Source organism: Rhinolophus sinicus, linkage group LG12 (genome assembly GCF_036562045.2).
Source record: "Rhinolophus sinicus isolate RSC01 linkage group LG12, ASM3656204v1, whole genome shotgun sequence".
Classification (NCBI taxonomy): Eukaryota; Metazoa; Chordata; class Mammalia; order Chiroptera; family Rhinolophidae; genus Rhinolophus; species Rhinolophus sinicus.
Genome location: NC_133761.1, coordinates 56,502,360 through 56,515,448, shown reverse-complemented (window position 1 = coordinate 56,515,448; position 13,089 = coordinate 56,502,360). Strand labels below are relative to the sequence as shown.

At 39.5% G+C, this 13,089-nt stretch overlaps 2 protein-coding genes across 3 annotated transcripts in view; one reads left to right on the top strand and one right to left on the bottom strand.

Moving 5' to 3' along the window:
- The window catches only part of MIA3 (MIA SH3 domain ER export factor 3), a 40,565-nt gene extending 34,649 nt beyond the window's left edge, over positions 1 to 5,916 (top strand). The window contains exons 18-22 of the mRNA XM_074316328.1: positions 131 to 269; positions 606 to 707; positions 3,310 to 3,374; positions 3,836 to 4,126; positions 5,091 to 5,916. Coding sequence (XP_074172429.1) covers positions 131 to 269; positions 606 to 707; positions 3,310 to 3,374; positions 3,836 to 4,126; positions 5,091 to 5,401 — 908 coding nt within the window. The 3' untranslated portion in view covers positions 5,402 to 5,916. The remainder of the gene's footprint in view (positions 1 to 130; positions 270 to 605; positions 708 to 3,309; positions 3,375 to 3,835; positions 4,127 to 5,090) is intronic.
- A 1,735-nt stretch (positions 5,917 to 7,651) lies between these two features.
- The window catches only part of AIDA (axin interactor, dorsalization associated), a 30,720-nt gene continuing 25,282 nt past the window's right edge, over positions 7,652 to 13,089 (bottom strand). For both annotated transcript variants that reach the window (XM_019756366.2, XM_019756367.2), the window contains 3 exons: positions 11,368 to 11,490; positions 9,730 to 9,847; positions 7,652 to 9,606 (listed from right to left, as the gene is read on the bottom strand). In XM_019756366.2, coding sequence (XP_019611925.1) covers positions 9,510 to 9,606; positions 9,730 to 9,847; positions 11,368 to 11,490 — 338 coding nt within the window. In that variant the 3' untranslated portion in view covers positions 7,652 to 9,509. The remainder of the gene's footprint in view (positions 9,607 to 9,729; positions 9,848 to 11,367; positions 11,491 to 13,089) is intronic.

Sequence of the window (13,089 nt, the reverse complement as noted above, 5' to 3'; positions counted from 1 at the left end):
AGAATTGCATTGGGGAGAGACACAGTGGCTTCCCGTTGTTATGTTTTTCACCCCTCTTCACACCATCCCCTTAGCAAGTTCTCCAGTCCTCGTGTACACAGACAAAGCTCAGATGTTTTCCTGTTTACAGACCAAATAAACAAATTAGAAGATGATCGCAAATCGCTCCAGTCTGCCAAAGCTGGACTGGAGGATGAATGCAAAACCCTGCGGCAGAAAGTGGAGATTCTGAATGAACTCTATCAGCAGAAGGAGATGGCTTTGCAAAAGTAAGGTTTTCATGGTTCGTTGTTAACAAGATTGTCATTTAACTAAATGTATGTATGACTGTAGATCATTTTGTCTCTGTTTGAAAGATTATTTCCAGTTTTTCCATCTACAGTTAGTATAGAGTGGCCTTTTTTCCTTTCTACCTCACTTCCCATAACTGGCATTTTTCTCTCCATTCTAACCAGAAATTGTTGCCTGTAATTTATTTGAGGGGGGAGTGGTTTACTCGTACTGACAGTTATTGCTGTGGAACTGAACATATGAATAGAGGCATTCAGACAGATTGCTGGGAAGAAAGAGAAACACTTTCACTTTACACTTGATTTTTATCTTAGGAAATTGAGTCAAGAAGAGTATGAGCGGCAAGAAAGAGAGCAGCGGCTGTCAGCTGCAGATGAAAAGGCGGTTTTGGCGGCAGAGGAAGTAAAAACTTACAAGTGAGTTAAGCTTTTATAGCAGGTGTCAGCGACTGATGCAACAACTGTTGGCTTTTTTAACACCATTTTTACAATGTATAGAACAAAATAGCACAGGAGCATAAATAGTCAAAGAACATTGAATATATTCAATTCACACGAGAAAAAATAAATTTTAAGTTAACAAAGGAAACAATTTTTAACAAAAATTTCCTTACTCCCAAGACTATAAGGGAACTTGGTTCATGCCAACAGTTCTGGGTGGTTTTATGTGGTGGAGTCATCCTTTTAGGAAGGACATTTGCTATATGGTGTATCAAAAACCATTAAAATGATTGTGCCATTGATGGACCCAGTAGTCATAGCTCTGGGAAATTTTTTATGGGTATAATTAAAGGAAGAAAAAGCTTTACAGAGGAAGTATTCATAACAGGAATGTTTGAGAACATATGGAAGGACAGTTAAGGAAATTATAATGTTTCAACTCAGGATCTCCAGCCATTAAATAATAAATAAGGAAGTTAGGTAGTACTAATTCTGATCATGTTGCATTCTTACTGTAACCATGTAAAGATTAATTCACAAATACAACTTTTGAATATTTCAATCTCTTTAGGACATGTAATAATGAAGTTAATATAATTTCTAATTTGAAATAACATTTAAATGTAGATTATACCAGCTAGGAAGATAATCAAGTAGGAAAGGTAAATCTATTTTTAAATCAAAGCTAGTCTTTTTGTAACCTCTGAAGCTTTGGGGGGTGTTTATATCTCATAAACAAGCTGTAGAGGATTTCAGTGTCACTTACCTGAGCAGTTGTGGACCTGCCACGATCGCCACCTCTCAGCCTTCTGATGGCACCACTTCTACAGCAGAGCTGCCAATGTCCAGACTCAGCCATCTCCAAGTTACTTGTTTCCGAAGTCATCTCCAGCTAACTGTTCTGGGCTTAGTCGTTAAAATCATCTCATTTACGAAGCAGCAGTGTTTCAGCCTGAAAGCATTTCTACTATAGTTGTGGTTATTGTTCAATGGCTGATTTTTTATCATTTGAAAGTAAATTGAAATAATTTGTGGGATGTGGAGTATTCTATGTCTACTGCTTCAAGACAATCACTTGTCATTTCATTCAGGTATGAATTAAAGCTAAGCTACTCACACAGTGTTCAATTTAAGCTTCTTTAATACTGATGAAAGGCATTTGTAGTTCATATAAACCATACTTATGTGAACAATAGCAGATGCTTCTTCATATAAATTATCACTTTGATATACATGTCTTATGGTCTGAGAAAACAGAAAGAACAATATCAGTTTTGCTACATTTTAATAGTAGGTTTTTTGAGGGATAATTTTTTAGGTCTTGTCAGCAACATCAAACAAAAGGTACTGAGTACTCCACAGGGTACAGAGTGCTGCCAAGCACCTTAGGAAATTTACATGACCTGGAGGAAATGTGGTTCTTGCTCCTTGAAGAGCTCACAGTCTGGGGGGCTGACAACTCACAGTCTTAAGAATTGAGTGAACAACAGTAATTTAAGGCAACTTCCTTATCCCCTTGAGTGACTGTGGATTGAATCATTGTGGAATCGACCTAATCAGGGTGAGAGACAAGACTAAATTTGGTTGAGGATACTTTGAGGCTCATACAGTTTTCAACATCCTCTTCGTAAACAGAATTGACCTAAGAGACACCTGAAAGACTAGATCTTGTGCAGTACAAGGGTTAGAACAACTTAACTGTGGTTACTATTTTAAAAAGCAAACATACTGAGTGGTATGAACAGGGTTATTACACTAGTCTAGAAACAGGCCAGGTACTGGCACTGCCTTCCCCTCATGCTAGCACTGGTCATTTAAAACAGTGAACATTCAATGTGGGGGCTCTACATGAACCCACAGGAAGCCCACCCCGATCTTAATGTTCTATGTATCAAATAGCCACCTGGTGTGCATTATGAAAGTTTTATTTATATCCCATTAAGTCAAAAGTAATGTAATTAGTCAAATTATAAGCTAATGACCTGCATATTCCCATATGGATGAATGTTGACATATCTAAATAGGAAATAAATGGCAATCTTATCTACCTACGTTAAAAAAAAAATATCTCCATGTGTTGCATACTCGTCACTGTAAGAAGAGGTATGCAGGTTTTCAGGTTTCACAATCAGTTGTCAGAAAATCAGCAGTTATTCCTGCAGTATCTCGTTAGCGTCTGACTCATTATTTTTAGATTACATGATTTAGAAGACATAAACCCATCTAAAAATCTGTAATTACCTGTTGTGCCAGTTCCCGGCAATAGCCTTAAATTATGTTCACATAAGAGTATTCCCTTGTCACTCGTGTAGCTGTTACAGCCAGTAAGTCCTCTGATCAGACTTCACAGTGCTTCTCGAGGTTCAAATCAAAATACTTGTAATTTAATTACTTAGAATTCCCAACCTAATTTCCCATAGGAAAGGATTAGTCAGTATCCCGTAATATAAAGCACAGTATCACTTGTGAATGAAAGTAAATATTAGGGTTGGGCCTGCCTAATTTGTATATAGAACATTGTTTCCATTGGAAAAGAACTTCCCAGAGTACACCTCTTTTGAGCGATCTCCAACGGCAGCTGGATAAGACCCTTGGAAGTAAACGACTTCAAAGAGAATGGACTCCTGTTAGGGGGAGGCAGCAGTAGGAAGAGCAGCAGCATGGAGTCAGACCTGCCGCGGAATTCTCCCTTGGCCTTACACGCCGTGTGAGCCTCATCAAATGATGTAATACTCTGTGTCTCTGTTCTTTCATATTTAAAACAAGATGATCATACCTAAGAGATGTAGAGATCTGAGAATTGGAAATAAGATAGGAAAGAAAATTGAAGGTCCTCTGAATGGTGGCTATGATTACGTGTACAGAATGGATTTTTCAGTGGAAATAATGAGCGGTTGTGGTGACAGGAGGGGTTGCCCTAGAAATAGATTACGGTGTTTATGGTATGTTTTTTTTTATTTGGGAGTCACCTCTGTTAACATCCTTTGACGCAGTCCCCTTGCTTTCCCTTCGACTTGCATATAGAAGCAACGGTATGATTAAGTGCAACTCTGCACTCCGGTGCTGTCCCTTTAACCTGCCTGAACTGTTAGGGAACAAATGAGGGAGGGGAGGTGTTGTCGCACTGGTTCGGCTCTTGGGGCAGGTTCTTGACATCTGCTGCACTGCCTTTCAGCTTTTGCTGGTGTTGGTGCTTTTTTGTCTTCCCCAAGTATTTCAGAACTTGAATGTTTCTCCTCTGCAGGTGAATATGGCTGCAAAAGGGCCCCCTCCTTTCCCAGGGGTGCCCCTCATGAGCTCCCCTGTGGGGGGCCCTCTCCTACCACCCATTCGATACGGACCACCTCCTCAACTCTGCGGGCCTTTCGGGCCTCGGCCACTTCCTCCACCTTTTGGTATGATGATTGCATAGTAATAACTGCCTTGTAAAGCGTCATCTTTTCTGTCTGTTCCTTGCTAAGATTTTAACAGTCGCTATTCAGGCCTATGTAATGAATAAAGCTAGCTGAGTACATTTTAACTTTTCCTCAGGTTTCTTAGGATACATAGGGTGCTGCATTATCTCCCTATACTGAGATAGGCAGTAAGTATCTCTTGTAGACAGGAGATAGGGGCTGTTTATAGAAAGCCAGAAATGTTACTTCTGCAGATGTGTATCGAACATCTGTGGCTACATACCAGGTTCTGTAATGGATAGAACTAAATCTCCGAACTCCCAAAGCTTACAGTATCTTACAGGACACAGATGCATACATTGTGGGTCAGAGTGTAAAAGAGGGCAAGATTAAACCCTCACTCCCCACCCTGGGAATAAATGGGAAGGAAGTTTGAGAAGGCAGAATTTAACAGGGACCTAAGGAATGTTACTGAAGTTCATTAGGTGGAGCTGGGAGGCCTTTCCAGGAGGGCAAGCACCTTGATTTTGATGGTTTGTTAGGTCCATGCTGAGCTACTGAATACGTTTCTAATTGATATAGTAGTAAACAATTGAATTTCCTTCATCAAAATTTCCTTGTTGTAGTGAAGCCCTTATTTCCATCTGTCATCTTAGTATGATATATGGTACTTCTAAGTACAAAACCAGCTCTTATGAGATAAAGATGGCAGAACTGTGCAGTAGAAAAAACACACAAGCTAGGTAGAGTCATGTTTAAATCCTGCCTGTGTCGCTTCATGGCTGGCCGGCTGGCTGGCCACAGACATGTAACTTAAACTTGCTGAGCTTCAGTTTGCCTGATCTGTAAAGTGGGGATGTCACCGCTGACTTCTAGGGTTGTGGGAAATTTAAGATTAATACTTGGAATCATCGAACTTTAGATTGTTCACATGTACTTACATGATGTGATTTTATTTTTCCAGGTCCTGGTTTGCGTCCACCACTAGGCTTAAGAGAATACGCACCAGGCGTTCCACCTGGAACGCGGGACCTGCCTCTCGACCCTCGTGAATTTTTACCAGGACACACACAGTTTAGACCTTTGGGCCCTCTTGGCCCAAGAGAGTACTTTATTCCTGGTACCCGATTACCACCCCCAGCCCACGGCCCCCAGGATTATCCACCTTCACCTGCTGCAAGAGACTTACTGCCTTCCGGCTCCAGAGATGAGCCCCCGCCAGCCTCTCGGAGTGGCAGCCAGGACTCCTCACCGGCTTTAAAACAGAGCCCATAGCCATGACCTCTGACATGTGGTCTGAGAAAGTGGACGGTGCACTGTTCATTACAGCCTTCAAAACCCACAAGTTTATTTTAAAAGGTTTGTTTCTAGAACTAAGCTGCCCCGGCAGTGTGCATTTTTTGAGCCAAACAATTAAAAAATATCATTTCCCCCCTAAATAAAAATCACCTCGTAAGCTAGAACCTCCTTCCAACTTTGAAATGTGCAATAAAGAATACCTGTGTTTTAGTTAATGTAGCATATGTAACTGTCAAATGATTTAGAATGTCATGAAAAATATGAACATTTCCTGTGGAAATGCTATAAGAACATGTATTTCCATTTATTATCCTATTTTTAGTGTATACCAGTTGAATGCAGAGCAACAGTGTGGATAAGCTTGATTTTTAAAAAAATGTCAGATCGCAAAGACTGTTACGCTAAAAATGTTTCCTAAAAGGTCACTTAACTATCTCCCCTCTTGCTGACATTCTTTGTAGTAATAGTTCATAAAACTTTGGTTACTGATATTTCCCAGGAGTCTGTCGATTCATTGGATTGTCTTCTCGTGAGACGTATGCCACTTTGAGAACACATCAACTCAGGCCCCAGAACTGAAGCTGGTGGCTGGGCAGCACGCTCCCCGCTGCTCCCTGCTCAGGAGAGGCAGCCCGAGTCATCGGGAACACCACGACTGAGGTCTTTACTTTAAAGAAGTCAGTGGGCCCATCTGTACAGCACCCACGCGCTGTCGGTGACATGTGCTGCCTGGTTCATTACCTGACTATGAGTTGACAACAGTAGCAAGAGTTGCGTGACCCGAGGTTCTGTTGCTTTTACCATTCTTGCATTAAGGGTGCACAACAGAAAAATGAAAACGATGTAGTGGGACCATAAAAGTACAGAAAATCCTTTTATTAAAAAATGTAGAGTCTACTATTTCTCCCATCCCTTGCTACTGACTTTTAACTAGTACGGCAAAAAAAGCTCATTAAGAATAGAGTACGATGAGAAAGAATGATTTAGGATTGTAAGGTTTGTAACTAACGTGCCCTGGGTCAGCAACCATGGGCCAAATGCCATTGTTCTTGTTGATTCTACTCCACAATTAATACTGGAACTTTGGCACTTGTATTTAAAAGTCAGTAAATCTAAGAATCTGGGATTGCACCATACTTAAAAGTCTTATTATACCCATTACATCATGTCTTTTAAACAATGTTTCTTAGAACTAACTCTTCAGACACTTTAAATTACAGTTAATAGCATTTTTAAGAAGTTTAAGATTTAGATTAAATCAAAATTATAAAAAGCTAATATTCTTGTTTACTGCTTGACTATGCTCTCCCATTTTCTGAAATTCTATGATGTAATGATACTACCTAGACTGTAACTTGTCACTTTTATGACATTTATTCCACTAAGAATACCCCATAAAAAGAAGCAAAAGCTTCACTGTGAAACAAAAATTTTCCTTTAAACTACTAAAAGATAAAATGATAAAGGACCTTTGAAAGCAGACAACTCTTTCAAATTCATACGGAGCATATAAGGAGTTCTTCAGGAAAGGAATTCCATCTGTAAGTCCTCCCATTTACTATCAAGAACAGAAGAAATTGAAGAGGAAAACGCCATAGTTAAAAGCATAGATTATTTTTAACCATGTAAAGATTAATTCACAAATACAACTTTTGAATATTTCAATCTCTTTAGGACATGTAATAATGAAGTTAATATAATTTCTAATTTGAAATAACATTTAAATGTAGATTATACCAGCTAGGAAGATAATCAAGTAGGAAAGGTAAATCTATTTTTAAATCAAAGCTAGTCTTTTTGTAACCTCTGAAGCTTTGGGGGGTGTTTATATCTCATAAACAAGCTGTAGAGGATTTCAGTGTCACTTACCTGAGCAGTTGTGGACCTGCCACGATCGCCACCTCTCAGCCTTCTGATGGCACCACTTCTACAGCAGAGCTGCCAATGTCCAGACTCAGCCATCTCCAAGTTACTTGTTTCCGAAGTCATCTCCAGCTAACTGTTCTGGGCTTAGTCGTTAAAATCATCTCATTTACGAAGCAGCAGTGTTTCAGCCTGAAAGCATTTCTACTATAGTTGTGGTTATTGTTCAATGGCTGATTTTTTATCATTTGAAAGTAAATTGAAATAATTTGTGGGATGTGGAGTATTCTATGTCTACTGCTTCAAGACAATCACTTGTCATTTCATTCAGGTATGAATTAAAGCTAAGCTACTCACACAGTGTTCAATTTAAGCTTCTTTAATACTGATGAAAGGCATTTGTAGTTCATATAAACCATACTTATGTGAACAATAGCAGATGCTTCTTCATATAAATTATCACTTTGATATACATGTCTTATGGTCTGAGAAAACAGAAAGAACAATATCAGTTTTGCTACATTTTAATAGTAGGTTTTTTGAGGGATAATTTTTTAGGTCTTGTCAGCAACATCAAACAAAAGGTACTGAGTACTCCACAGGGTACAGAGTGCTGCCAAGCACCTTAGGAAATTTACATGACCTGGAGGAAATGTGGTTCTTGCTCCTTGAAGAGCTCACAGTCTGGGGGCTGACAACTCACAGTCTTAAGAATTGAGTGAACAACAGTAATTTAAGGCAACTTCCTTATCCCCTTGAGTGACTGTGGATTGAATCATTGTGGAATCGACCTAATCAGGGTGAGAGACAAGACTAAATTTGGTTGAGGATACTTTGAGGCTCATACAGTTTTCAACATCCTCTTCGTAAACAGAATTGACCTAAGAGACACCTGAAAGACTAGATCTTGTGCAGTACAAGGGTTAGAACAACTTAACTGTGGTTACTATTTTAAAAAGCAAACATACTGAGTGGTATGAACAGGGTTATTACACTAGTCTAGAAACAGGCCAGGTACTGGCACTGCCTTCCCTCATGCTAGCACTGGTCATTTAAAACAGTGAACATTCAATGTGGGGGCTCTACATGAACCCACAGGAAGCCCACCCCGATCTTAATGTTCTATGTATCAAATAGCCACCTGGTGTGCATTATGAAAGTTTTATTTATATCCCATTAAGTCAAAAGTAATGTAATTAGTCAAATTATAAGCTAATGACCTGCATATTCCCATATGGATGAATGTTGACATATCTAAATAGGAAATAAATGGCAATCTTATCTACCTACGTTAAAAAAAAAATATCTCCATGTGTTGCATACTCGTCACTGTAAGAAGAGGTATGCAGGTTTTCAGGTTTCACAATCAGTTGTCAGAAAATCAGCAGTTATTCCTGCAGTATCTCGTTAGCGTCTGACTCATTATTTTTAGATTACATGATTTAGAAGACATAAACCCATCTAAAAATCTGTAATTATTCTGAGATGGCTCCACGTTAACCCTCGAATCACTATCAGAAAGAATAGCAATGTGATGTAGACAGTGAATCGTCATGACTAAAAATATGCTCACTTTCAGAACAATCTGGTCATCGGGAAAAATCACAGCTACACCCTGGGAACACGTCCCCATGGACACTGACTGGCCAAGGCACACACTGAGCAGGAAAACTGAGATCAGGGTGAACTGGGGTTATCTCTAAGGAGCAGCCTATAAATTTCCAGACTGACCTTGGACAGTGGAATTGGTCCAATCCCTCTCAAAGCAGTTTCATCCTATCCCACCCACATCGGCCCAAAGTTTGACATTAACTCAAAAAAACCAAAAGAGCACAGTGGAGCAGAAGTGAACAGACGTGTAAACTCGAGCACTTTCTTATTGCTGTATTAAGGTTGAAGATGAGCACATCCTACCCACAACAGAGTTGTTCCAGGAAGGAGGGCAGGAGTAGTGGTAAATCAGGAAAGAGACGATTAATTGCACAATCAATAGAAAAGTGAAAACATGTTTCAAAACCTACAGTCAGCCTGTACCCAAAGGAGTCTCACATTCAGTGATGGACTTTGAATTCTGTGCTGCAGCGTTGCAAGAGACTCTGGCCTCCCGGCCCGGGTACGGCTGGCTTCCTGCCTGCTGAAGGGTGATACGCTACACAGAGCTATATGATGGTTTCTCGTGAGTGGTAACATTCACAGAAGTTCCAGGCTATTCATGTCAGGGTCATTCCTTGTGCAAAGTTTGATGTAGATGAAGATAAAGTGGTTTCTTGGTCAATAATTGCAATTTCTTTCTTTTAAAGTCAGTGGGTTTCTTGTATCTGTAACCACAATAGAAGAACCACGGTTTAAAATACTTGGATAATTGATCTATTCCAAGGTCACACACTAAGAAATACTAGTCACCATTCAACAAGTACCGATGCTACACGTGCATCACTTACAGTTCTATTACAATTGGCCCGGGTTTAATTTCATCCATCTCCATGAAAGCAAAACACTTGGTACTGGTAAACCTTTTTTTAGGCTTGTAGTGTTTGAATTCAAAGAAGATAGCTGCACCTAAGGAATTAAAACAAAGCACGTTACCACAGACAGCACAGTCAATACATTTTCTTTGATCCCCAGAAACATAGGAACAAGCAACAACTGGCCGAATTTTAAAAGTAATCTTTGTCAAACAATCTGATGATATGACTGTGGTTGTCATCCCAATCTCTTCTGTATCTGAATGGAGTGACATTTCTCCAGATCAATCACTTTTACAAAGTACAGCAAAACTTCTTGTGCTAGACTGACTCAAGAACAAAAAAATGTGAAATGAGAATAGCTCGGAAGATTGGCTCAAATGCTTATAAACATGAGGAAATTGTATTTTTGAGCACTGATATGAGTTCCAACAACAGTAACCGTACATAATGAAGTCAAAGCTAGAGAAAAATCAATGGAGTCAAATTCTGAATATAGTTCTACTTTTAATACCTTACAAGTCAAGTCATCAAGAACACGGTGCAATAAAAGAGAAACACAATAAACAGTCCATGAAACACTCCCCCCGCCCCAATATCAAACATTTTTCAAAGCAATGAAGTTAAATAAAAAAAGTTTTGTTAATATTTTTATGCAGAAGACATACGTCATACTAAATTTCCTCAACATTATTTCTTAAACACGTCCTATCATATATTCTTCTAACACAGCAATTCTCAGTGTGTGGTGGGCATCAGAACCAGTGGGGGGCTTCCTAAAACAGACTGCAGGGCCTCTCCCTGCTTTCTGATTCAGAAGGTCTGGGGTGCACCTACCACAGAAGGTTCCAGGTGCCAGAGCTGCTCACACGCTCAGAACCGTGCTTACAGAACACTGCAAGACAAGTCTTTTAATAGAACAGAGGAGTGGCAGCCCCAGATTTGAGAATGAAAATACCAAATGTTTCAGAGGATGTGGCAATTGTTTAAAAGGCACTTGTATATCTTGCACAATCTTCCCACAGAGCTTGACACTTCCAAAAACCAACGGAATCTCAGGTGACAAAGGGAATCAGAAATCTGTTTTTCAGAGAACTCTGATACTTCTGTTAGGCAAAAGTCATGAAGAAGCATTTGAGCAAAAAAAAAGAAAAGTTTAACTTGGAAATGTAACTTAACCTTTGCAAAAATTTGCTTCTGTCCCTTCCCATCTTCCTGCCAACTAACTGCAACTTATGGCAACTTTCTACCCAATAAATTCACCTGGAAAAAAGCTGACAAACTGGTTCTTTGAACTTTAGAGACTTCATCTTCAGGGAACCTTACTTAGGGAGCTCCTGCTTTCCTCAGTTCTTTAGAATGAGGAAAACTTTCATTCTCTTGTTGTTAAAGACGATAAGACACTACTGTCAAAGAACATTTATTTGGCAGTTATTTATTATACCATTAGATAATACGACTCCTAACACCCACATTTTAAAAATATGTATTTCATTCAAATCAATAAACACTGTGACATTTACCTCTGCCAACTGAGCTAGGTCCACCAGGCACACACACATGAATAAGGTGAGAATTCTGGCCACAAGAAGCCAATGATTTATGATTACAAACCTTTGGTTAATTTTTCAACATGCTTCTGCAGCTCAATGTCCACATTAAAATGAACATATGTATCTTCTTTTCTTGAAGCCACAGGAGTATCTTGCACAGGAGTTAAATCTATGCCATTCAGATCTAGAGAGGAAAAAAGTGTCTGCTTAGGAGTGTTCACACACACAGATTCAAAAATGGCAACCGAACTACAAAGGGTTCTGCTTCCTAAAGAGGCTTGGCAAAAGCTGAGAGATTTTCAGGCTGATAGGAATTCCCACTTGGTGTCAGCAGGTACCTTGAGTTTCTGGTTTCCAGACGTATGTGGAGGGAGCTGAGAGGGTGGGAGACCTCATGGATGGAAGGAGGAAGCCTTGCCATGACTGGGTACAAAAGAAAGCTTAAAGCTAACAAAATTTGATCCTTACAGTTAGGAGGTGAAAAGAACTTCGTCTTCTTTGGAAATAGGCCACTGTATTTTTGTGTGCAATAAAAATTTGGAATGTGAATAATATTCCACAAAGGGGCCTCCTGCCCAATTTTCCACCCTTGATCAAGTGCACAGCATGGAAAGGCCTTCACATCCACCATTATCAGAATTCCCGTTGCATTGAAGTCAGAGGACCAAACAATGGGCATGAAAGCTGCCAATGAAACCTTTCCATAAATGAATGATTTTTTATATGTTACCTGAATTCTGGTTATACTTGCTATAACATACCTGATTTACAACAACCAGATGGTATACTACGTGTGATGTATGGTTCTAATTTCCTGGAGCCAGGAATCTTCCAGTTGAATCAAATTCAACGTGGACTCATTTCATGACTTCTGAGTGTTTATGTATTACTCAGCAGACCCATCTTAGAGAACTTAAAACAATTTAGTACATTTGATTATTTCAGTTCCTAAAGATATTTACGTAAAACATGTTTCAGTTCAACATGTATGCAAAAGTTAGATGCAGTACCTACCATGTTTTCGTAACATTTTTGTGTGTCTTACAATATACATTCCCAAATGATATATGCAGCATTATGAATGGCCTACAAAACAATGTAGGGTATAAATACTTTCTGGTCAACCATGGACTTGATAGCCGACCACATCAGAAGTTAAAGGAGCACAGCATTCATGTGGTGGATCATGGTCTCTCCACGTTAAAATTCTTCTCCGTGGCCAGATTCCTTTCCTTTTATTTGGTACTAATGAACCCAAATGGGTCTGAATTTATTTCTGTCGTTGGTAAAATTCCTCCCATTTAATTTCAGTCTGTAGCTGTTTCTTTGATTTGCCTCAAACTGCAGAGGAACTGTGGATTGGATTAACTGTGCCGTCATTTCTGAATAATAGCATGACAACCTCATCCTCAACCGCCCAATAATTGTTTTAAAGGACGGCTGAGTGTTTTATAATCAAGTTCTGTATAAAATGCTTGGTGGCAGCAACAAAAGAAGTCAATCACTGTGGTTTCCCTCTTAAACCAAAGGCTGAAAAAGTTGTTTTCAAGGAACAAATAAATGGTTTGCCATATTGGATAGTAGAAAAAGAGCCAGTCCTAATAATAATCGTGCTTAATAACCACAGTAACGTAGTTCACTTTTACATCACTTTTCAATGCCCCACAGGATTACGCTCAGGGTGTGGATGTTTGTCCTATTTCCCTGTATCCACCGCTGATTCACTGAAGTCCTGATTCTTATCCACCTGTGCAGGGCTTGCCTCTGTATACACCTCTCTTGG